This window comes from Pieris rapae, chromosome 19, assembly GCF_905147795.1.
Source record: "Pieris rapae chromosome 19, ilPieRapa1.1, whole genome shotgun sequence".
NCBI classification, from domain to species: Eukaryota; Metazoa; Arthropoda; class Insecta; order Lepidoptera; family Pieridae; genus Pieris; species Pieris rapae.
In genome coordinates this window covers 6184110-6207291 of record NC_059527.1, presented here as the reverse complement: position 1 = coordinate 6207291, position 23182 = coordinate 6184110, and the positions used below count along the sequence as shown (strand labels likewise).

The following is a 23182-nucleotide window of genomic DNA, read 5'->3' as shown; positions in this document are numbered from 1 at the left end:
ATTACTTAGAACATTTTATGGTTATATCTTTAATAGTTTAGGCAGGGTACGCAAAATAAGTAACTTTTTTGGTTGATTTTTTACACCTTGTGTCCGAAAACCCCTAATATCTTACGGAACCCTATTTTTGTTCAAAATTAAATATAGCCTATATACGTGGATAATGTAGCTTTCGAATGGTGAATGAATTTTTAAAATCAGTCCAGTAGTTAATATGAGCCTATTCATTACAATCAAACAAACAAAGTTTTCCTCTTTATAATATTAGTGTAGATTGAATACTTTTGAAATCTCTAAACTATAAATAACCTAAAATTTTATTTTATATAGGGTATAGCTAGAAATAAGTAAAGAAATTTTGAAAACAAATCTTTATTCCACAAACAAAACCACTTGTACTATAAAATATTAAAACATTTCTTTAATAAACACTCTGTCGTATAAATGCGGGGGATCGGGTATTATGATATTTATGTCAGAGTAAGCTCGCTGGTAAACGCATGAAAAGCCCATTTTTTCAGCGGACTTAGCGGAGTAAGCGCTGGAAGTGTCAATACGAATAAGCCTGATGCCCAACTCCTTAACTACTTTCCTGTAAGTTAAGTATTTCTTAATTTGAAAATATAGCCAATACAATCTAGTGTTTTATATTTTTTAATATGTCTTATCGGATAGGTACGTTTTTACTCGGTAACTAACAATAAGAACCTCTTAAATTATTATTCACGCACGCTTAATGGACTGAAGTCGCTGACTAAAAAAAAGATTACGGATCCCTTTTCGAAAAAAGGAAATGTGCAAAACTAGCCTATCACCTATTGTGTCACTTTAGTATTAATTCTATAAATAAATTCTATGAATAATAAAATAATAAAACATCTTTATTATGAAACATAAGATAGACAGGTATCACTTATTCCGAATAATTAAATTTGAATTTGTAGGCAACCCTACTCATCAGCAAAGTAGACAGGGGCCGGCGTATAACTCTTGGTACTCTTTTAAAAAAGCAAATTATGAGCGCAAAATTATCTGTCGTACTCCAATATAGTTTATTTTCTTATATTTCCTCTCTAGAGTTCTTTTTAGTTCACTCACATTTCAATTAAAATCATAGCAGACCCAACAGGAAATAACTGTAAATTAGTAAATCTATACAAGGAATATATATATATTTTTTTGTCCGGAGGAAAAAAATCCATACAAGAAAATATTTTGCTATATCATCGTCATGAGAATTCCTTGAAATACTCAGTCATTGTTTAAGCATACGAATTTGGTTTTTGTTACGATAATTTTCCCTTTTAAATTATGTCAGTTAAAAATGTCTATCAATAAATAGTTTACTAGAAATTTCAATTAAATGTGTTACATTTTTTTAAATATATATAGATAAAACGTCAGGTGAAAAGAATTAACATCTGTCTTGAATTATTCATCAAATGAAAAAAAAACAGTTTCTAATAGATAATTATTTTGTCATTTCGTTTCGTTTGACGTAACGCGCGTTTTCCTATAGTCACAGATTAAAAATAAATACAGTTATGTGACTAAATTAAGATTATTAGAAGCGTAATTCTTAAGTGACTATAGCGATAAACAATAAAGAGGTTCTATATTTAAACTTTAATAGAAAACTTACTCTGTTTCTTGCATGAGCCTATTCATGACACCTTTATTTCTCCAATTCGCATCTGTCGCAGCGAGCTTTATTTCTAACAGCTTCTCATCGTTTGGATACTTTTCACTCAATTTGGCTCCACTCTCACGAATTTTTAACATGTTTAGAATTTTCTTGAAATCTGGACTAACTGTCATGCTCAATATCATATCGAAGTCCAATGGCTGTGAAGATATTTAATAATTACGTCATGAAATATTTAAACTCTCTGTGTTCGGTAAATGTTGGTATCATTAAATGTATTACACTGATTATAAAAAGAGTGAGAGAGAGTCTGTCGCCAGGTCTTGATCGCGTTTAAGAGCAGTGTTGGTTTAGTTGCAGTTTGACTCTTATCCTAGAGGTCGTAGGTCCGAGCATTGGACTTTCTGTCTATGACATTTAACATTCGGTGGAACGGTGAAGGAAAATAACGTGATAAAACCGGCTTGCCTTAGACCCAAAAAGTCGACGGCCTGTGTTAAGCACAGGATGCTAATTACCTTATATTGGGACGTAAAAAGGTTGTAGCCGCAGTGGTTTATTTTTTATCGGCGTTTATGAGTGTAGGTATATTAGTTGGTTACCAATATGAATAATTATTAAATTGTATTTTATGTATATGTGAAATTACTTGTGTAATTCAATTAATACTTACATCTTTGACCGAACTAACATCATTAATAAGAACTCCGATGATGTTTCCATCTTTGTCAACAGCCTTATAGGATATTCCGGGAAGACAGTGGCGACAGTAGCTATCAAGATCAATGCATTCGTCATCTTCTGATTTGCAATATCCGACTTTATTGTTCAACGGCTCATGGACGAAAAACGTTCTGAAATTATAAATAAGAAAATATGTAATTCTCAAATATTTTTCGAATTATAACACATTTTTTCTATAGGATTGGTCAAACTAGCCTACGGGATGCTCAACATTTCAGTCATCTCAGCCACCACGGATACCCATTTTAGTGGGTGCGCTGCCGGCATTTGGAAGGAAGGAGTATAGTCTTTATAATCACCACCGTCGATTCCACAATTCGCAAAAGAAAATGTCTTGAACCGTGAAAGACACCAGCTATCAAGGTGATGCTGATGAAATTTTGATTTCACTCTGCGCTGAAACGAGGCACTAGCCTCCACAACTTCCAGGAGCCCTTCGCAGAATTTGGTCCAAAGGAAGAACCTGGTATTTGGGAGCACCGGCCCCGAAAACTGAGCAGTTCTATATGAGGTCGTAATCGAGCGTGGTCGAGCTGCATACGTTATACCTCAGTGAAATACTGTTTAATCCAAAACACACAGATTTTTGGAAGCCAGTCTAGCCACTCTGGATGACTGCGGAATTGGCCTTCTTTCATAAAATATAAATTTACATAGTTATAAAAAACAGATGTATAATTGTGTTACATTTATCATTTCAGTACTAGAAGGGCAAATGGGCATGAGTCTTATCTGATGGTAAGTGGAAAAGTGATACCGCCGCCCATAGACACAACAATGATATTGAGAAGTCATTTAGAGATTAGTTCTCGTGCCAAGAAAGTTATCTAATTTTAAAGATTAAATTAAATCAGTTCTGTTGAACTTTACTGGAACAAGGAACTACTCGAAAAATGTTTTAAATAAATAAATCAGTGGCGCTACAACCTCTTTAGGTCTTAGCCTCAGATTTCAGAATCTATTTCATGATCATTTTTAAAACGTCGTCGACTTTTTTTGTGTCTATGACATGTCGGTTTCCTGACGATGTTTTCCTTCACCGTTCGAGCATATGTTAAATGAGCACATAGAAAGTCCATTGGTGCACAGCCGGGGATCGAACCTACGACCCCAGGTATGAGAGTCGCACGCTGAAGCCACTAGGCCAACACTGTTCGAAATATGTTTTATCATACTTTATTTTATCACCTTCTCAATAATTTCATGACCTCCTCTGTATCTGCTTCTTCAACGCGTTGGATTGTAAAGTCTGTCATTTTGCCACCTGTTGACTGATATAACTTATTTACTGTTGAAAAGGAAACTATTAATTAACACTACTCGTATTTCAGAATAATCAACTCTCACATGTAATTTTTATATGTAAATAAATAACTTTTTTGTATCCAATATATATATGTATAACGAAAGTTAATTAATACAGCTCATTATGATAGATTACTGAAAAAAAAAATTGTTTGTGAACCTATCAATGAGTGATCATAGTGTGAAAACACGCAAACCAGACTATTTTCATTTTCGTGTTCTGTTCTTAGAATATGTTTTTAATTTTTACATATGAAAAATAATCCTGTTCTTACCCTAAATTAACAAAAATGCACAGCAAATGAATCAAATTTACATACGAAAACAAACATTCCTTTGGAAAAACAAAATTATATAATATAAAAATTAACTGTAGTTATGCATTGACATGTTATATATTATGGTACCAAATCAACTTGTTTCGCCGGCAATCGAACCCTCTTTACTAACTTTTAGTCACAATTCAATTGTTTATTGTTTAACACTCATGAACTGTTGTGTTTTAAATACACACAGTAGCAGTTCATATGTATATAACACTTAGGTTTTCTATGTAACAATTAACTCATTATTATTAAATTAATAACCGTTTTCCTCATTTACATAATTATTAATACATCTACAATAATAAATTTAAAAATTCAATAAAAACATATCCAAGCGTAGTTATTGAATGTTAAAATATCATGTTAAACATAAATACAAAGGCATTTAAACTTACCTTTTGTATATATTTTATACACGGAATACGTGAATTATATTTGGCGCGCGCGCATCGCTCCGAAAACCAGATAGACTGGTCACTGGTAGCAGCGATAATATTTACATTTCATTGTCGTGTCATGATAGCGCACAAGTTTTTTTATAGTTATCATTAAATGTAGATTAAATTAATTTAGAGTTAATATTGTGGCGAAAAAACGAATTTAGGTGAAGTTCAAAATTTACAATAAGCGGTAATTGTTTTATAGGATTTTTCTACATTTAAATCCGCGCCATCTATATCAGCATAGAGGAACTTCTTTCGCAATTCTTTCGGTGTTTATAATAGTAGATTGACTTTGTCCTTTTGGAAATTTGTTGTATGCCCTAAAACAGCATTGCAAGTAACACCATAAACTTTAGTAACGCATTCCCGAAAACTAATAATTTAGGCATCTGCACAAAGTATACATATGTACCTAATACACACAAAGTCGCTACTGTGAATTCACTCTGCGAACATAAAAATGTGTCGGAAACAGCATTCAGTAGGCACAACGTCTTTGATAACGGTGATCTGTGCAACAGACTGGTGGCCCTTGGTAAATAACCTAGGCATTCGCCTTCGTACATATCCCATAGGTACGAAGATCTCCCGTTCGTCAAAACTTTCAGTACATAATATGCATTGCGTGGACTTACGTAGAATTAGGCCTGGATTTCATATCTCACTATAACTCTCGTAATTGCTTTAGTGCAGTTGTATTTCTACAGCAAAGAACGCGAATTGGGCTTCGCTCAAAAATACCTGGGACAAAGACAAAATCTCTTTGTGACAGGCGTGACCCATTACCGCCGAACGAATTGGTATTTGTAATCACTTGACCATGAATGAGTTACTGTCATTCCTAGTTCCGTTCAAAAGAATATTAAATCAGTCTACAAGCAATGATATCTATCGTTGAGTATAACAACATGTCTAGTATATTTGTTGTAAATAGTACGTAGTAGCACGACTGTTTTCATGTCACCTGTACAGCTACTCGCGCGGCCTAGACCCGCGCGCATCGCGCCCGATACATCGCAACAAAAACCATTATATCTATTGGAATATAATAAGTAATAACTACAACTATGAAAAAAATACTAGAGAATAGCTTAAAGGATATAGATTAAAATACATTGTTTAATAATTAGATGCCCGTGACAACAACATTTTAAAGTTGAAATCAAACTCAATTTAATAGCCCGTGACAACAATATTTTAAAGTTGAAATCAAACTCTTTTCGCATTTAAAACTATAAAATATTATAATAATCATAATCATAACATAAATTGGTCTCCAAGCAGTACTGATCTAACCCCTATGGATTATTCTTATGAGGTTATCTTAGTATCACTTAATATATAGTATATATTATATTAAATTTTTTATGGAAGAGCTGGGCTGAGCTGACCTTGACACAGGTATTTTTTACTTAATAGGGTTTCCAAATCTTAAAAATTGTAATGCAGTCTTATAATCATATCACAATTCTTATATGTAATAAAATAGTGTAATTAGAGCGATTTTTCTGTCCTTTAAAAGCGAAACTAAAGTAGTAAAAAAATCGAAATATGTTACATATAAAATCATACCACGATATAAAATTTTGTCTATGAGATCGGAATAAACTGAAATCAGTAGGCCAGAAAATTACATAGACGATAGATTTTACAACCGTAATAAAATAATATTTTTATTTCTACGGTGTTATAGTGACTACCTTAAACTTACAGGAGACTAAAGGAAATTACTTTTATGATGTATGATGGCGACGCGGGTGTAAATTGGAACCGTGAGGTGATTCTTAAAATAGTTTTTATATTATAATTATTATATAATTTTAATGTTTGGTACTTTAATGAAGTATATAATTTTTTTAACACATTGTGTCTTTACTAAGATATCACGGAAAATAACGATCTAGCTAAGTTAAGACTAATAAGTTGGTAATTTAAAATTAACAAAAATTACTAATATGAATCCAGTAATACAAATAATACACTCTGTTCTTGTGTTATAAAGTCAAAACCGTTTACGATGACATCAACATACCAGGTATATTTACAAAAATCAAAGGTTTTGGTATTATCCACTCAAAAACAACGTCATCAGCTGTTACGAGCATCGGTTTTTATTAATAGTCCCTTCGATGACAGATTTTGAATGAATTTTTTTCACTGACTATTGTTTAGCACTTAAGACAAACTTGCACTAAGATTAATTCACTAGTTCTAATGGGTTAGTCTTTTTACAAGGCCCATCACGGGTCAAAGAGTTGAGTCCAAGTTCGTGGGCTCCAGCGGCCTTTATTATTATTGTAGCATCTTCCTCTACATTAAGGTTCCGATGGAGGAATTGCGAGTGTACCAGGGAGTATTTAAATGAAATTTATTAATTACGATATTATTACAATATAGACGGGTTAAATGTTATTATTTCTACTTTTTTATTGTTATTTAAGCGTGCCACACTCAACCCGATCGGTCGTTCAAATCATGGCTGTGCGTCAGGATTTTTTTGATGTGCACAATTAACATTACCTCCGGCTCTATGGTAAATGAAACCGGGATAAGACCATCTATCTATCTGTGGTCCAAAAATTAAAGAATTAAGAATTGCGTTAGGTATTAATCTAGAAATCAAATTATCTAGAAAGAAGAAACAGAAGCCAAGCTAACCTTAGTAGGTATTGCAATTAATATGAAGACAAGTTTCGATCTATAAGCATCGTATGTCCTTCAAGAACCAATTCATAAAAGCCGGCAAAGCACACGCGAGACCTCTAGTATCTTGTCTACAGGAGCTGTTAACATCAGATGACCTTCCTGCCTGATTAAGAACAGGGGACTGTTTTAAATAAATCTTAGCGCTAAGTCTTAACTTAAAATACAAGCCAAAATTTGCAATGATGCTTATTTGTCTAAATCTACGAGAAATTATAACGACACGACAATAAAATGTGCTTTTATAGGTGTAAAAGTTCGCCTTGCGAGCCTTCTCCCAGCGGTATTACTTAACACCAGGTAAGCATCTTGTTCTTGCCCTCCGTTCTGTAAAAACTGTACATACGGTTGACATTTTGAACCTTCCTTACTTAAGAGGAAATTTGAAAATCCATGGGATATTACGTGAATGATACGTTGTTAGTCGGACGGCAAAAACCCCTGAATCAATTTTCTCAACGCCCCCCTTGAGACCTCACCCAATCTGCAATGTAATCAGTCTATAATAAAATTTTAGTATACCTGATTAGGGTCACAGTAGGTGGATGTGTAAGTTTTGTCAACGATTTTATATAAACCCTAAAAATCTAGCCTGATAATAATATTTAATACTGTATTTATTCTTATTATTTTGGAAACAAACACCGACCACACCACAAATACAACGTAAATCTATATGTAATCTACCCAAAGAAAACGCTTGGATTCCCTGTGTCGCATTTTCTTTTTTAAATAAAAATCTGTTTTTATCATGTATAAATCTTTCTTTTAAATTGAGACTCGAATTTGTTGGAGCTGAATTTTTATACAGATTCAATAAGTCCCTTATAATTTGTTTGAACATTTATTTCTTTTACAGAATAATACAAAAATTACACGCTTGATAGGAATGTTACAATAGCAGTCTTTCAGCGGCACGAGATGAACTAGTTTTTTATATCAACTATTTCAAGTCGAGCAGCGCGTTATTAACCGCGATAGCGAATACTTCAACGTTCTCAACATAGACGTTGCTCGCTCTACAAAGTTGAACATACAGGTCGTCTTAAACTTCGTGCTCAGCACATTTTCTAATCTCACTAAAAAAGTAGTCGACTACAAGACATTTATTCAATTATGTTCGTTTGTATTACATGAAATTGTGTACAATCACTTACAAAAAAATTCAGCACCCTGAAGTTAGCATAGACAACAATTTAGAATAAAAAATGATCATTTCTTTATATAGAAATAAACTTTATTTTACTAGATAATGCGGTATAATAAAACCTTTAATACATTAAATACATTTGTGTTTGTGTATTAATTTTCTAAAAAAGTAGAATAAGGCTGTTTCTCCACCGCTCCGGTCCGGCAAACGTTAATTACCGTTCCGATTTAGAAACTCACGACAGTACTTATGTGCTTCTCCACTACTCCGGCATCCGGTTTTAACGATCCGGTAACTTGCTAGATCGGAACGCGGTGTTTTGACAGTGATGCCAACTTGTACAAATTTAGGGAAAAACAAGATGTCCAACGGTTTTTTCAGAGGGTACATTTATTTAGGGAAATGTTGATTTTATACAATTTATGTCAAGCTTCGAACGCAATGAGGCGAAATATAAAAGTTTTAAAAAGTTTTTTATCTTATTACGCCAAAGAAGTATAATAACTTCTAACGCGTTTACGTAAGCACAAAAACATGTTTTTCTATGGATTTATACAAATAATTAAATACAATACTCAATCGAGCGAAACCGCTAGCGAAATAATATTATTTACTAGACAATAGATCTAAACGTTTAAAAATTATACGAACCATTTAAGTTTAAGAATAAAGACACTGATTTACTGAAAACCGGAAGCCAGCTTGGTTGAAGACATCCTTCCTTAAGCTGAAGACTTTTCCATTGTTCCAGTATTTTCTCAAGATGAGATAAAAATATTTTCAAGATACTTTATAGATGTGAAGGTTATCTTTAACATTTATAATGGAGTAATAAATTATTTGCAGGATCTGGTGTAAAAATAGAATTTGAGATGCAAGCGTCACATTTTATATATCATATAAAATATTGTTGTATTTCGTAATTAAATTATAAAACAAAACCCAATTACACTAAACATGAAGATGAAGAAGAAGCCGAAGATGAAATACACATACAAAAAGGTTCAAAGATTTACGAAAGGAAGTATCAATAATAATGATTAAATAAAAACTAAGTACGGCAAGTTGTGGTGTGAGATGGTGTGAGATGGTGTGAAAGACAGTGAATGTACGTTAGCGTGTGTATGGGGTGAGCTCATGACGCAGGTCATTCAGGATCATCAGGATATTCTTAATACTCGAGTTAAGCATATTCCGCGATAGGTTCATTTAAGCTTTAGATATGTAGTTAACCTCACTCTTAATACTAAATGTTTCAATTAAGACACCGACAATATTTTTTTAATGACAATTTTGTTTAATTAGTAAAGCCTCCAAGTTGCGCAAAAACTTAGTGAAGGTCAATTATGTTATACCCATTGCTAAACTTAATTTTCTCAAAATTCACTCTTACCCTACTTGCCTGTTAGATTTAAAATGATCATGAAACAGATTCAGAAATCTGAGGCCAGGACCTAAAGAGGTTGTAAGCGCTACTGATTTATTTTATATTTTTTATATACAATAAATTTTAATTATTTATATAATATTAATTAATTTTATATACAAGCTATATAGATCACGTTACTGAAGAACGGGAAAAAGTATTTTTGATAGCTTCTTTCTCATTTACCATGAAGAGTGCTCAGAAGAGTTGTTTGAATTAATACCTGCAGCCGAGAAATCAAGCAAGGGTGTTAAACTAACGCGACTTAAACAACGGGCACAGGGTGATTAAATACAATCAAATCAAAATCATTTATTCATTTAGGTAATACAATTTAAAGTTATGAACTTCAAAAATAAATATATATGCCTGTAATTTTACATTCTTCCAGTTCTGAAATCAAGGGCGTAGAACGGAAGAGAAGAACTGGCAACAAAATACTACTAGCAACTTTTTGTAATTGCTGAGTTAATGAGTTGTTGTTGAGATTTAGTTGGGTAAAGTTATTGTAAGGCAAGGTACAGGCATCAGTCTAACCTCTTTTAGTTCCCAAACTAACAATTTCTCCACATCCTTACGGCTGACGTCATTTTGTGCCTTTCTTCCTAATAAGGAAGCACTACATTGAGGTATGCACTCAGGACTTAGTATAAGATTATGCATCGACTGCCATCGAACCGTTCTTTGTGATACTGACTCATTCCCTGTGTGACTTTAGGAACCACATACATACTAAATAATATAGTACATGTAGAAACGTTTTAAATTTAATCAAGTTCTTTGTCGCGTATATTGAAAATGCAATGAGAAAAATTGGCTCGCTTTTTGCGGTGAAATTAAAAATTGTTTTAAACTCCGTGCGGTTCCATTATTTACGAGTGAGGTTCACGCCTAGTTAGGAAAACAGATTTCACAATACAGTGGAATTATTTAAAATGCCAAGATTTTTCTTTTGTGTTATTAAATACAAATTTCCAGATAATTTGTGTAAAATTTTATGTGTTGTTAATCTACTAATAGTTCAATGGTGTCAAAAGATGCGTACTCGGCGTGATGAAGACTATGACGTTTGAATAAGTAACAAATAATTTAGATATAGTCTAGACAACGCGCGGACACATTATGTAATTAAATTATATTATTTTAATTCTTGATAAAAATATAAATGTCGACATCACAGGAGAACGAAGAGCTGGCAGCTACCTCGCACAAAGAATTAGTCTAGCTATTCAAAGGAACGCTGCCAGTATCTTCGGAACCTTGCCTAAAGGGACTCCTTTTAATAATATTTTTTAATAATTAAATTTTAAGGTTATTTATTTATTTATTTATTTAGTTATTACATATATTTATATGTAAAATATAAAACCTAATATAAATATAAAACGATATACGCCGCTCTTTCGCTTCAGCCATTGTTACATGGAACGGGCTTTGGTATTGGATGCTATTTGTGTGGACACTTTAGCCTTGTGTCACCTTGGACAAGCAAAGAAGCTGGGGCGGCCGCAGAGCAGGCGGAAAATTCAAATATAAAGCACTAGCGACCCGCCCCGGCTTCGCACGGGTGCAATGCTGATACTAAACACACTACAGAAAATCTGTGAACGTTGTATATAAAAATGTGGGTTATCCATAAGAGATAGACATATACCATCACGGACTTTTCTGTAGACCTTTTCAATGTGTACAATACTTAGTACATTATTTTGATAAAACTCGTAGGTATGGTTCAGCCTGCGTTTACAATGTAAGCGGGAAAAATGTAATTATTTACGACATCACATTAGAAACCTCAAAAATAACAGTACTTCTCCACTATTTAATGGATGTTATTATACATATAAACCTTCCTCTTGAATCACTCTATCTATTAAAAAATCCGCATCAAAATCCGTTGCGTAGTTTCAAAGATTTAAGCATACAAAGGGACATAGGGACAGAGAAAGCGACTTTGTTTTATAATATGTAGTGATTAAACGTACGCTGACATACGGACCCAACTTATTAAATTAGTTTTTATTTTATTTTTATTATTCCTATGTAGGATAAGAAAATTGTAAATAATGTATATTTCAATGAGGTAATTGAGCTTCTTTTTTTTAGACCTCCAGCAACATATTATGATGTAACTAAGATAGGCAACAGAAATATATCGCAATAAATATCTTTAGTCTTAATTAATGCACTTCTGTTGTATTCGTGGCGCCATCTTGTGGTGAATTAAATTGGAACATCACTAGTTCATATGTCACTATCGTTCCGGCTACCTGAAAAATTACTAACCGTTATCGTCGATAATATATGATTTTGTGAATCAATGTTTGCTTCCATTAATTATTTGAACAAGAGTAAGATTAAGGTAAGGTCGGGTGTTTAGTTATATGACTATGACTGAGAACACATCGTGAATCGTGCGCATTGAAACAGTAATTTAAAATTAAATATAATGTCCGATGCAATATTTATCACCTACTTACTTTAAATAAACAATTAATTATAAATTCATACTGATCTAAATCATAAGAACAATTCAACTATGAAACAGAAATTATTTGCCTTAAACATTGGATAACATCAATTTCAATACAGCATTGTTTACTTACAGTTAAAAGTAAACCACGAGTTACGCTAAAGAACTGAAGACCGCTTAAGGCTATTTTATCTCCATTAACTTGATCTAGAAATCTTTGAACCTGAAAATAAATACGAATAGTTTTCATGAATTTCTTTTCACGATAGAAGTATTAGACTAGTAGGTAATCGATCTTAAACAGGACCGACAAGAATGGGCAACTTTGGAGGAGGATTTTACCCAAATCGGGTATCCTGTTAATTCATAAACATCAAATATTTTTCTTAACAACTACCAATTCTTGTTAAACAGGAAATAAAGAGGCTTATTATTATTATTAATTCACAATTAATAATAATAATATTCGCTATGGAACGGTGGGGTGCCTTTTCGTCCATAAGAATATATCGTGACCATCCCGATATGGGAGGTACGTTTAAGCATTAGGAAACCAAACCTCAACGCAATAAACAGGTGAAGGCACGTCATACAGTACTGGGGCCGGTGTGTTTGAAGCCGCGTTGACTTGCGATGCGATCAAAGACACCGCTATCGACCTTGCCATCAAATATATAAGTGAGAATAGGAAGTATATGGCTGCTTCATATCCGCCGAAAACTGTTGATCTATAAGAAAGAATAAGGATATGTTCGTACACGTTTCTGTGTGTGTGTGTTTTGTCAGTAATAAATGTTATGTTCATGACTGTCTGATATACTTAATTATTTCGCATTAGTCGTATTATATATAAATATTTCTTCCGTTTAACGGAATTTATCGATTGGCGCTGAATGGATGTTTAAATATAGATTGTAAAGATGCTGTGAAGCGTTTTTTCAATTGTTTAATCAAGATAATTTAATAGGTACAAACTGACTTACTGCTAATACTTTACTTTGAAATATAATAATGAAGAAAAATAAATTGTAGGTACTTTTATATATTATTATTTATATCCTGCGTTATTTGTGACCAAAGTATTTAATTTAAAAAAAAAGGTGTCAAGCCTATATATAGTTTTACTTATTTAGTTAAAACACAACAAATATAACTATTGTAAATAATGGTTAATTTATTTTCTTTTATCTTTATACTCTATAAATTTACAAAGAAATAGTTTCAGAGATGACAGGATATCTTTATGACAATATACAGAATTGCGTTTAGGTTAGCACCTGATCCTATCGATAACGATATTCAATAATATTATAAATTTACTAGCGGATCCGACAGACGTTGTCCTGTCTACACGTCTTTAATTTCAAAATTTCAATTTTTAATAAGACATTTTGATGAAAATTATTATTCAAATGTTATGACAATATCTAACGATCCAGCACATGGTCACACACGATATAACACAATGATAACAAAACTTTTTTTAAATTTCGGGACAGACTAAAATTAAAATTCGAATATTATTTAAAATTTGACACTGCGATGGTAGCGCCGTCTGTCGGATCCAATGTAAAACATTCTGTAATGGCGGAGACCAAGAAAAGGTGGGCCGAGGGGCAAGTGGAATGCGGCGTAAAAAGAAGAAATATGGGAAACACCACTCACCTTTAGTCCTCAGTCACTTCACTTGTCTCCGTGGGAGAAGACCACGAATAGAATATTAAGCGGTAATTAGTACTCAGCGGTAGCGTAAACACAGTAGCAGAAGTAAGCACACACGTGACTTCGCGACGGCGGTAGTGGCTTCTCTCTGAGGCGCGGGCGCAAGTCTCATAGTCCCCTCCTTCCACACTTTAATATTGAAAGAGAGAGAGAGAGTGGTGTTTAAGGAACGGGTGCGGTTGGGACAGAAAATGAGGACAGAGAGGACAAAGGTGATTGGATGGCGTGAACACATTCCAAAATCAACAACAACTAATAAATTGAAAATTAATTAAAAAAACATTGTCCAGCGGACAAAATTGTGAATCTAAACCATTCCCAGATCCCCTTGAACACACACAAAAAATTTCGTCTAAATCGGTCCAGTCGTTTAGGAGGAGTTCAGTCACATACACACGCACACAAGAAATATATATATTAAGATTACCCTTGGTTCCGGCTGCTACATTCCGATGTTCCTTTTATACCATGTCTGCAATATACAATATAAATATATCTTATAATAAAACAAATTAATATCTTAACAGACAGCAGTCAATCTCAACACTGATCCTTTGTTTGCGTGGTTTGTTTCCTCAGTATCAGCCACATATATCATACTGTTGAATTGCATCGGACGTGGAGGCCAAAAGCGAAATTTTATGCTTATTAGGCACTCCTTGTAAACGACTTCCTTGTGGAACCTGCTAGTAGAAGTATTTCTGGCCAAATTGACGGGCCTTCAAGATATATGCGTAAAAATCCTGAAAGATACCCGTATTCCTAGGCGTTGCAGGTGTCCATGGGCGGGAGTAAGCGCTCTATCAACATATTTTTGCAGAGTGAAATCACTGTAGCGGTATTGTGTATTAATATTGTATATTTTAATTAGCTTTACTCGAAATTGCAATACGATGGCAGTCTGTATGTATTTCTGTAATAAATTAATAGTTATTCCACATCTTGAATGCTTTTTAGCAATGTAGTACGTAGTCTATTGTTGCTACATTCTTGAATACTCAATATCTAAAAAGAATACTTACTCTAATGTATTAAAAAGTTGGAGGCAAATAAAGAATAGATTGTTTGCAAAGGAGATAAATACAACTCCGCTTATTACGTCATCAACCTTTCGCACGAGTTGCGCAGCTCGTCCATACTCTTCGCGTGTGGTTCTCCAGAACACTTCTGGTAAATACTGAAAAAAATCAAATACGAATAAAAATTAAATTAATAAAAAAATTTATAAAAATCCAAAATACAAACACAGAAATCTCTGTGTTTGTTTAATTATCATAATCATACAGAATTTGGAAATTATAGTATCTTAATCAGCCAATTTAAAAGTTATCTATTGTATTATTATTACAGATAAATAATTTGTGTTGTTAAATAATAATTACTATTACTGTAAATAAGAAACTTTGAGGTTGGTATCACGTAATTAATAAAAACAATGTGTGGGACCCGCCATTTATTATCAATAAACACACATTGAACGCTGAATTGAAGGTTTACTAGTTTCATCCAGATAAATCTGGATACGACTACCCTTAGCAGAAATACCTTTTTTGAAGGGAAACTTCTTTAGGTGCATGAGGGTAAAAAATTTATGGATCGTCACGAAGATGTGCAGCGCTTTTTTTTCGAAGAAAAGGGAGAGAGAAATTCAGACCGACTGAGTGAGAAAGGGAGATCGAGAAAAAACTGATTGGTTCATCTATTCGTTTACTAGTTACATATTGGAACTTTAGATGGCAATTCAGTCGCAGTAAACGACGAGAAGATTTTTTATTTATTTATATTATTATAAGCACGTATACAGTGTGTAAACCATGTATATAGATATAAAAATATATGAAGTGATCATATACTGGTACATTATCTATTATTTTACCTCCGTAATAATTAATTTAGAAAGTAGTTTCAATACTGGCATCTGTACTTTGTACACATGTTTTTATTTGTCCCTGCATTTGTGACGTTAATAAACAGATTTAAAATGAAAGGATTTTTACACAGCGTAAAATCAGAACTACCAAATTATGCGACAGTTCAAAGCCATCCTACTCCAATATTATCTTAACGGAATCCATTAAGCACCTACCTTGCCCTGGGCTGCAAGCAATTTCATATTAACATGCTCCAAACGCGACGTCAGATAATAACTCATACATATAACGAACAGGTCGGAGAAATTCCAGATGAACGTTGATTGAAAGTGGAGGAACTGCAATTGAATATCAAATTAATAGCAAACTCCTTAAAATCAAAAGTTCTTTGAGAATTTCGTAGTTAAGGGGCCGTTTGATTTATTTGTCATCGGTATAAACACTCAACTCGCGAGTTTATAACATGATACGTAATTCTTTTAAACGTACAACATAAAATGACCACTATCCCTTGATAACTCTTTAAAGGTGTATTACGAATTTACATAGTCTTAAATACATTTTGAGGATACCCTACATAATTACATATACCTTCACGTACCATCTATTTCAGTACAACACATAAAACATCCTTACAAACTAACTGGGTATTATTTAAGTGTAAATACTATTTGAAGTGTTTGTTCATATTCATCTTTGCTTATATCTTTAATATAATTAATGTTAGCTGTAGGATTACGAAATAAATAAATATGTCATTAGACAAAATAACAGGCTCCATAAGATACCACTCCTTATATGGAAATTCTTTTTTTTACAACAAACTCCCAAGCAAAATTAAACAATTCGACTGAAACTTGGCGATTGAAAAGAGTTTTTGCCAGTTCTTCTTGCCAGCTCTACGCCCTGGCTTTTAATTGGTAGTATATATTAACTAGCCAGTACTTTTAATCTTTTTCGAAGTAATCTCCGTTCCTCTCTATATACGTCGCATTCGATGGAACCCCAAGGAAAGTCAAAACAAATCATGAACCGAAAATTTTCTCGCGTTAGGTTCAATTTCAGGTGTAAATCAGAACAGTTAAGATATTTTTAATTGTTGGCTAAACTTACGGTCTAAATAATCTCCCAAATGACATTGCTACCTTGACTTTAAAAATGTTATCACCATCCCCTTGAAAGCATTACACTATTAAAAATATCTTTAACTTATATTAGTATTTGCCTTAGATAGAATTTATTCCAAAATATAAAATTATATAAGTATGATTTAACGTTTTTATTTTTGCGGCACGTCTTAAATGCGTATTACCTTACTGAAAGTACGAGAAAGCGTTTAATATTTTCGTAGAAAAATTGTTTTGCCAAAGAAAGATAGTATTGAATACTTCAACTATTTACTTATTCCTAAAATTCAAAATTTTCATAAATATTTAAAATTCTTGGCATATATTTTTTATTTGAAATAGCCTAGACTTTATAAATATTTATTAGGAATGTATGTAAATTTTAATGAAGCATTTATAGATGCAAACTCAGTTTTACTAATGTTTACTGTAGAACTATCACAATCATAAAACCTAGGGGTTCACTTTTCAATTCTCGCCAAAGTAATAACTGTTTCTAATTAGGCATATATTGCTAAAATTGTTGTACACAAACAAAATACAAAAACAAATTTAAAAAGAGATTTATTTAGTTCACGTGAATCAGATGAAGCGTTATAAAAAGCCATAAATCCTTTTTTGAAGGAAGTGTAATTTATTTTATGGGTGTCAACACTTCCGCGGCTTTTCCCATTTTCCCAAATTCAGTATGGCTTTTGTTAATTTGATGGTGGTGGTAAAAATCTTGATTATCATTCTGGTTAAGTGTCTCAATAAATTTTTTGAGTGACTTAAAAAAATAATGCATTTATTTCTGCCGTCTTTTGGAATCCAAAAAGAGAAAATTAAGAGTCTGTAATTGGAGATAATTCCGGTAAGTTTTATAAAGAAATTGGACAGAACGCGCAGCTAATATTAGCCACCTTGGAAGTATGAACATTAGAAGACTTGACGCACTTGCGTTGCCAATCTGTTTCGAAGTATGCTCTTGAAGAAAAAAGTAGTTTAACCTTACCTGTGTCATAAATCCCAGCAAGGGTGAATATGGAAGATAATTAAAAACCCAGGGGTAAAAATGCTTCACAAACCCCTCGTACAAAGACATATCAGGAAAGCATACCTGTGCACCAGCGAACGCCGATAATAATGATAGTATATGCTCCACTGAAAATAAGTTTGTATCGACATTTATATGTCTACTTTTACAACTACAATATACTAGTTTGAGTTTAGTATTAGCGAGAAATCTTGATACATTGATGTATAAAGTTTCGTAACCAATCAGATGGGATTGAGATGGGTCTGCCCGTCTGATTCATTATCCTTTTTGATCAGGATGAACTGACTTTTGGGTTTAAGATATGCCGGGTTGTTCAAGTTTTTTTTACTTTACAAGCCAGCACATAGAACTATATTTTATTGGCGTATATAGTGAGAAGTTGTCTTCAGGCCTAGGCTCCCACCTCCACGTTATTATTACGACAATAACATAAGCATACTTTTTGGCTAAAGTACTAAAGTCTTTGTCCTGTTCTTGGGTGGCGTTTAGATGTGGCATCACTACAATAATATATACATATAATATAGTATAAAACAAAGTCGCTTTCTCTGTCCATATGTCCCTTTGTATGCTTAAATCTTTGAAACTACGCAACGGATTTTGATGCGGTTTTTTTAAATAGATAAAGTGATTCAAGGGAAAGGTTTATAATAATAACATCCATTAAATAGTGGAGAAGTACTGTTATTTTTGAGGTTTCTAATGTGATGTCATAAATAATTACATTTTTTCCGCTTACATTGCAAACGCAGGCTGAACCCTACGAGTTTTATCAACATTATGTACTAAGTATTGTACACATTGAAAAGGTCTACAGAAAAGTCCATGGTGGTATATATATATCTCTTATGGATAACCCACATTTTTATATACAACGTTCACAGATTTTCTGTAGTGTATTTAGTTTCAGCATTGCACCCGTGCGAAGCCGGGGCGGGTCGCTAGTATCAAATAAATGAACAAATCAAAAAAACTTACACAAAGCCAATGCTAGTACTATAGCACAAGTTCCATTGCACTTATAAGTTAATTTCGTGTCATAGTTTGGATCCAACTCCTCAATTTTAGCAGCGTATCGGGCCAGATCCGGCCACTTTCTTGCCACTTGTAAGAACATTAACATTGTAATACATGTTGTACTGTAGAATATAATTGGAGCTGAAATCAGAATGTTTTGAAATATACTTAGCTATATAATTTCTTTATATAACAAATATAATTCAAACGACGGAGTCTAAGCAAAGTATACAAGCTATAAACTGGGGTTAATACTCCCATAAAACTAAATATCTTAGGCAAAACAAAACACACTTAAATTGGACGGAAAAATATCTACTTAAAAATTTTATGGCTTATCACGCTTATTAATCCTAAATAATTATTTTATTTGAATCGATCCTTGGGACTTGAGTGATTTGACTTGATCCCTTTATATGAATTGTTGCAAAATATTAAGATGCTTACTTGTTCCATTAAGCGACGTTTGCGAGTTCACAACTTTATGAAAACACATAATGGTGATAAAAATTTGTCCACAAAGTGATAGACAGAGGTACATGAATTTCCATGACAACCAGGTGAATCTAAAACATTATAATTAATATTTTTGTTGTTGCATTAAAAATATATAATCTGTCTCCCTTGTGTCTCTCTAGTGACAATAAATTAATTTAATAAAGCAATTTATACAAAGTATTTAATTTTATGATAAATAAAGGCTGGCAACGCAGTCGCGGGCCCTCTGGCATTGAGAGTGTCCATGGGCGGCAGTATCACTTAACATCAGATGAGCTACCTACCCGTTTGCCCCCTGTTCTATATAAAAAAATACATCTATACAATACAAGCTTTTTGGGACGAGTAGTTATTAGTTAATGAAAAGCATTGGCGCTGCAACCTTTTGAGGTCTGGGTCTCAGATTTCAGAATGTTTTGTGAAATCTGCAGTCGACTTTTAAGGTCCAAGGTTTTATCGCAATGTTTACCTTGACCATACGAGCGAGTGTAAAATGCGCACATGGATAAAAAGTACATATATTTCCGGGGTTCAAATTTACGACCCCAAGGATCAAAGTCGCACCCCGAAGCCGCTGGGATAACATTCCTAATTTTTCGTTAACCTTACAAAAAACATTATTATTTTCGCCAGTCGAAACTTCAACCGTATTTCAAAAATCTTAAAATAAAAATCCTTCATAGAAAAACACATTCAATAACCACAGAGAACACATACCAAGAATAATTTATTTTCAAATTATAAAATTTTCTTAACACCACCTACGAAAGACTTATATGAATCTTATATATAATTAATGTAAAATTTATACGAAAGACTAGGCGGTATGGTCGAAAGACTATAATAGGCTGCGCTATGTGCGAAATAAAAAAAAAAATTAACACCACCTACAAATCGATATACCAATTACCGATTCACACCTCACCTGACATCCGAGGTACTTCTAAAGACCCCGATAACTGGGATCAAAGAGAATGCTTGTCCAATTATTAATGTAGCCCGTAACGATTCTCGAAACGTCGCCGGTGATTTTGCTGGCTTCAACTCTGAAACGTCCACTTTGTTCCCTGAAAACTGGTGGCATTAATCGCCTGACCGAGACACATACGCGGCAAATTACTATTCCGGCTGGCCCTCTAGATTTAGTACATAAGTACACCCGTTATTCTGTAACTGAAACTAGCACCCACGTAAATAATACTAAATTAAAAAAAAAAAAGTCTTTTCAGTTAGTAAAGAAACTTATTTCGTTATGAAAATAATGAGTTCACAGACAAGAAAATTATATACAAATTGATATATAAAAAAACATTACAACGTAGAAAAATAAACTAATAGTTAATAGTCTATCCGAGAAACATAAATACAAAACGCAAAAGAGCGCCAAATCAAAGTAAGAATCAAAATCCAAACTCTTCATATCACGATGTACTAGGTTATAAAAAATAAAGACAATTACTCGTGGACTTCTATAAGAAGATTAATGTAATATAATACTTTTTTTAAGATAAGAAGTGTAACATAAATACTAGTATCTGTAACGAAACGCACAAGAAACTTTATAGAATGTGGGAGAACATTCTCACGAATACTGCTGAATTGTTTATCCAAGTCTCAAAAACGTAGATAATAAGTTAGTCCTAGGCTGCTATTGTAACCGGTACAATAAAATACAATTCGAAATTAAATATTTCTGTTTAGAAACGCTTCAACTCCAGCATTTTGCCTGTATACTAACTAGTTCGCGTCTCAGTAATTTTCTCTTGCCATTTACTAATTTAATATTCCTTTTGCGTTTTTTGCCAGTCTCCTTAAGACTCAAGCGTTTGCATTTAAATCAGAACAATAAAGTTTTTACTGTGAGATTACTTTTATTTAGTGAAGTTAATAAGACAGAAATGTAATTTCTCAAATTTGGTTATTTTACGGTCAATGGTCTCATTTGGATTGTTTTTTTAACTTCAGTCTTTATCGAGTATGATGGAAATATTTTTAGCGACTTTTTCAATAATAATCGTTTTTAAAGAAAAACAATTTTTAACGGATTGAAGTTATGTATTATTGTAAACTTATAATTATTTAAACATAATTTTAAATTTAACCGACGTTTAAGTGTAGTTATGTTAATCAAAGACGTATTGTCTTTAATTAATAGTCGTTTTATATTACACACTTAAAAACTTATATATGATAAAAATAGTAGATCAGTTCGGCAGGTCTTGATGTTCATCAGTATTATAAGATCTGGTCTAAATATGATCTTCGACCAATTTCCTTTTCGCCTATAATATATAAGCATTCGTGTACCTAAGCCATACATTATGCTAAAAATATATAAATACCTTTCATGCTCCCTAAAACAGGTATCAAAAAACACCTTTATTTGAATATTCCAGTTCCTAACTCGCGTTTAACTAAAGAGCACAAATAAAAAGAAATTACTCACTTTTAATAGGCATCCAAAACGATGTATTCTTCATGAGTGCCATTATTTGATGTTTGCGTGGCTATCACTCCACAGACTACAAATAGAATTAATGACACCCCGCCGTGTTGACCAGTAGGGGTCCTTAGGATTTATTACCTGTTGGTATAGTTTTAGTTACAAATTAGAAAAATATACATATTTGAAAACTGTCCTGACGTTCTTGTCGGTACGTAGTTTTGTATATCCGTTCGACCGTTCGGCTTTGGACTGAATCCAGATAGACCTGATAAAACCGGATTATAATACCAAACGGTATTAGCCTTCAACGATTGAAGTAGACGTCTCTCTTAGAAATCTCTTAGGATTTAACATTGGCAAATGTCTTTTTAGTTTTAAAATCACTTAGTAACAATTATATATATAATTGTTAATTAAGTTAAACTATATATATATATATATATATAGTTTCTCGACCTTAGCCAGACAGTGGTTAGACTGATTAAAGATCCTCCCTTTAGCTTGGAAGTTAAGAATCCTTCCAAAAACATATTAAGTCTTCATATTATAAAGGAAAAAATACTAGAGAACGTTCAAATTTTACGAATAAGGTATGATAATTTAGATTAATGTGAACAGTAATACATTAATCGTACAGGTTATAGGACCAAGCCCACTACATGGAAATTATAGCTTTGCGTGTTTCCGTAATTATAGGTGCCCTCAAAATTGGCAGATACTTATCTATTGATTTTATTGTTTACAGCCTTAAGCGATATAAATATACATAAAACTCGTCAAAGCTAGTTATTTTTTTCAGAATAGATTAATTGGGCTTGAAGGTTGTTAGAAGTACAATTTTTGACATTTATATATTTCGTTATGTATGTAAAATAACCCTTTTTTACGGTGAATATTATTTCATGTGAGACGAATATATTTTTAGTTTCATACTGGCTGAATTCCCATTAATTGCATTATTTATAATTAATTATAATGTTTGATGTTTTCTTGTTTTGTTTATATTATGTCATTTGTTAAATTTTATATTAATATGTTTTCTATTGTATTTGTATTAAGTTACCTTAAAAATGGATCATAAATATATTTAAGTTACTTGATTTATGTACTGCAGTTTCACTTATGTACAATAACTATCCCTCAAAAGAAGAATGATAATTATTTACATACATTAATAAATAGTTGTAACTTATCATGTATGGAGTTTTGTGAGAAAATAAATAAAGATTATTATTATAAGTTTTTTT

At 32.7% G+C, this 23182-nt stretch overlaps 2 protein-coding genes across 3 annotated transcripts; both read right to left on the bottom strand.

The window, feature by feature from the left end:
* Positions 1-361: 361 nt before the first annotated feature.
* LOC111002558 (arylalkylamine N-acetyltransferase 1-like) lies at positions 362-4515 on the bottom strand. 2 transcript variants are annotated; one of them, XM_045632414.1, is made up of 5 exons: positions 4416-4515; positions 3578-3660; positions 2319-2499; positions 1643-1845; positions 362-592 (listed from the first exon to the last, which is right to left on the bottom strand). In XM_045632414.1, exons 2-5 carry the CDS (start codon positions 3643-3645, stop codon positions 409-411), a joined length of 636 nt encoding a protein of 211 aa, XP_045488370.1. In that variant the 5' UTR covers positions 3646-3660; positions 4416-4515; the 3' UTR covers positions 362-408. The 2 variants fall into 2 exon arrangements, with proteins under 2 accessions (XP_045488370.1, XP_045488369.1); XM_045632413.1 differs by having other exon boundaries at positions 3578-3677; positions 4416-4514.
* A 7381-nt stretch (positions 4516-11896) lies between these two features.
* LOC111001610 (gustatory receptor for sugar taste 64f) lies at positions 11897-21838 on the bottom strand. Its single transcript, XM_045632481.1, has 11 exons — positions 21832-21838; positions 20415-20556; positions 19439-19557; positions 18953-19132; positions 17930-18078; positions 16024-16146; positions 14960-15114; positions 14365-14409; positions 12775-12943; positions 12349-12438; positions 11897-12012 (listed from the first exon to the last, which is right to left on the bottom strand). Exons 1-11 carry the CDS (start codon positions 21836-21838, stop codon positions 11923-11925), a joined length of 1269 nt encoding a protein of 422 aa, XP_045488437.1. The 3' UTR covers positions 11897-11922.
* Positions 21839-23182: the final 1344 nt, after the last annotated feature.

Excerpts from the sequence above, each read along its gene's own strand:
- LOC111002558 (XM_045632414.1), bottom strand. The coding sequence starts at position 3,645 with ATGACAGACTTTACAATCCAACGCGTTGAAGAAGCAGATACAGAGGAG. Across the intron at positions 2,500-3,577 it reads GTCATGAAATTATTGAGAAG|AACGTTTTTCGTCCATGAGC; the intron begins GTGATAAAATAA and ends TTATAATTTCAG. Across the intron at positions 1,846-2,318 it reads ATGTTAGTTCGGTCAAAGAT|CCATTGGACTTCGATATGAT; the intron begins GTAAGTATTAAT and ends ATATCTTCACAG.
- LOC111001610 (XM_045632481.1), bottom strand. Across the intron at positions 19,558-20,414 it reads AGAAGTACCTCGGATGTCAG|ATTCACCTGGTTGTCATGGA; the intron begins GTGAGGTGTGAA and ends ATAATGTTTTAG. Across the intron at positions 18,079-18,952 it reads AGTACTAGCATTGGCTTTGT|TGGAGCATATACTATCATTA; the intron begins GTAAGTTTTTTT and ends ACTTATTTTCAG.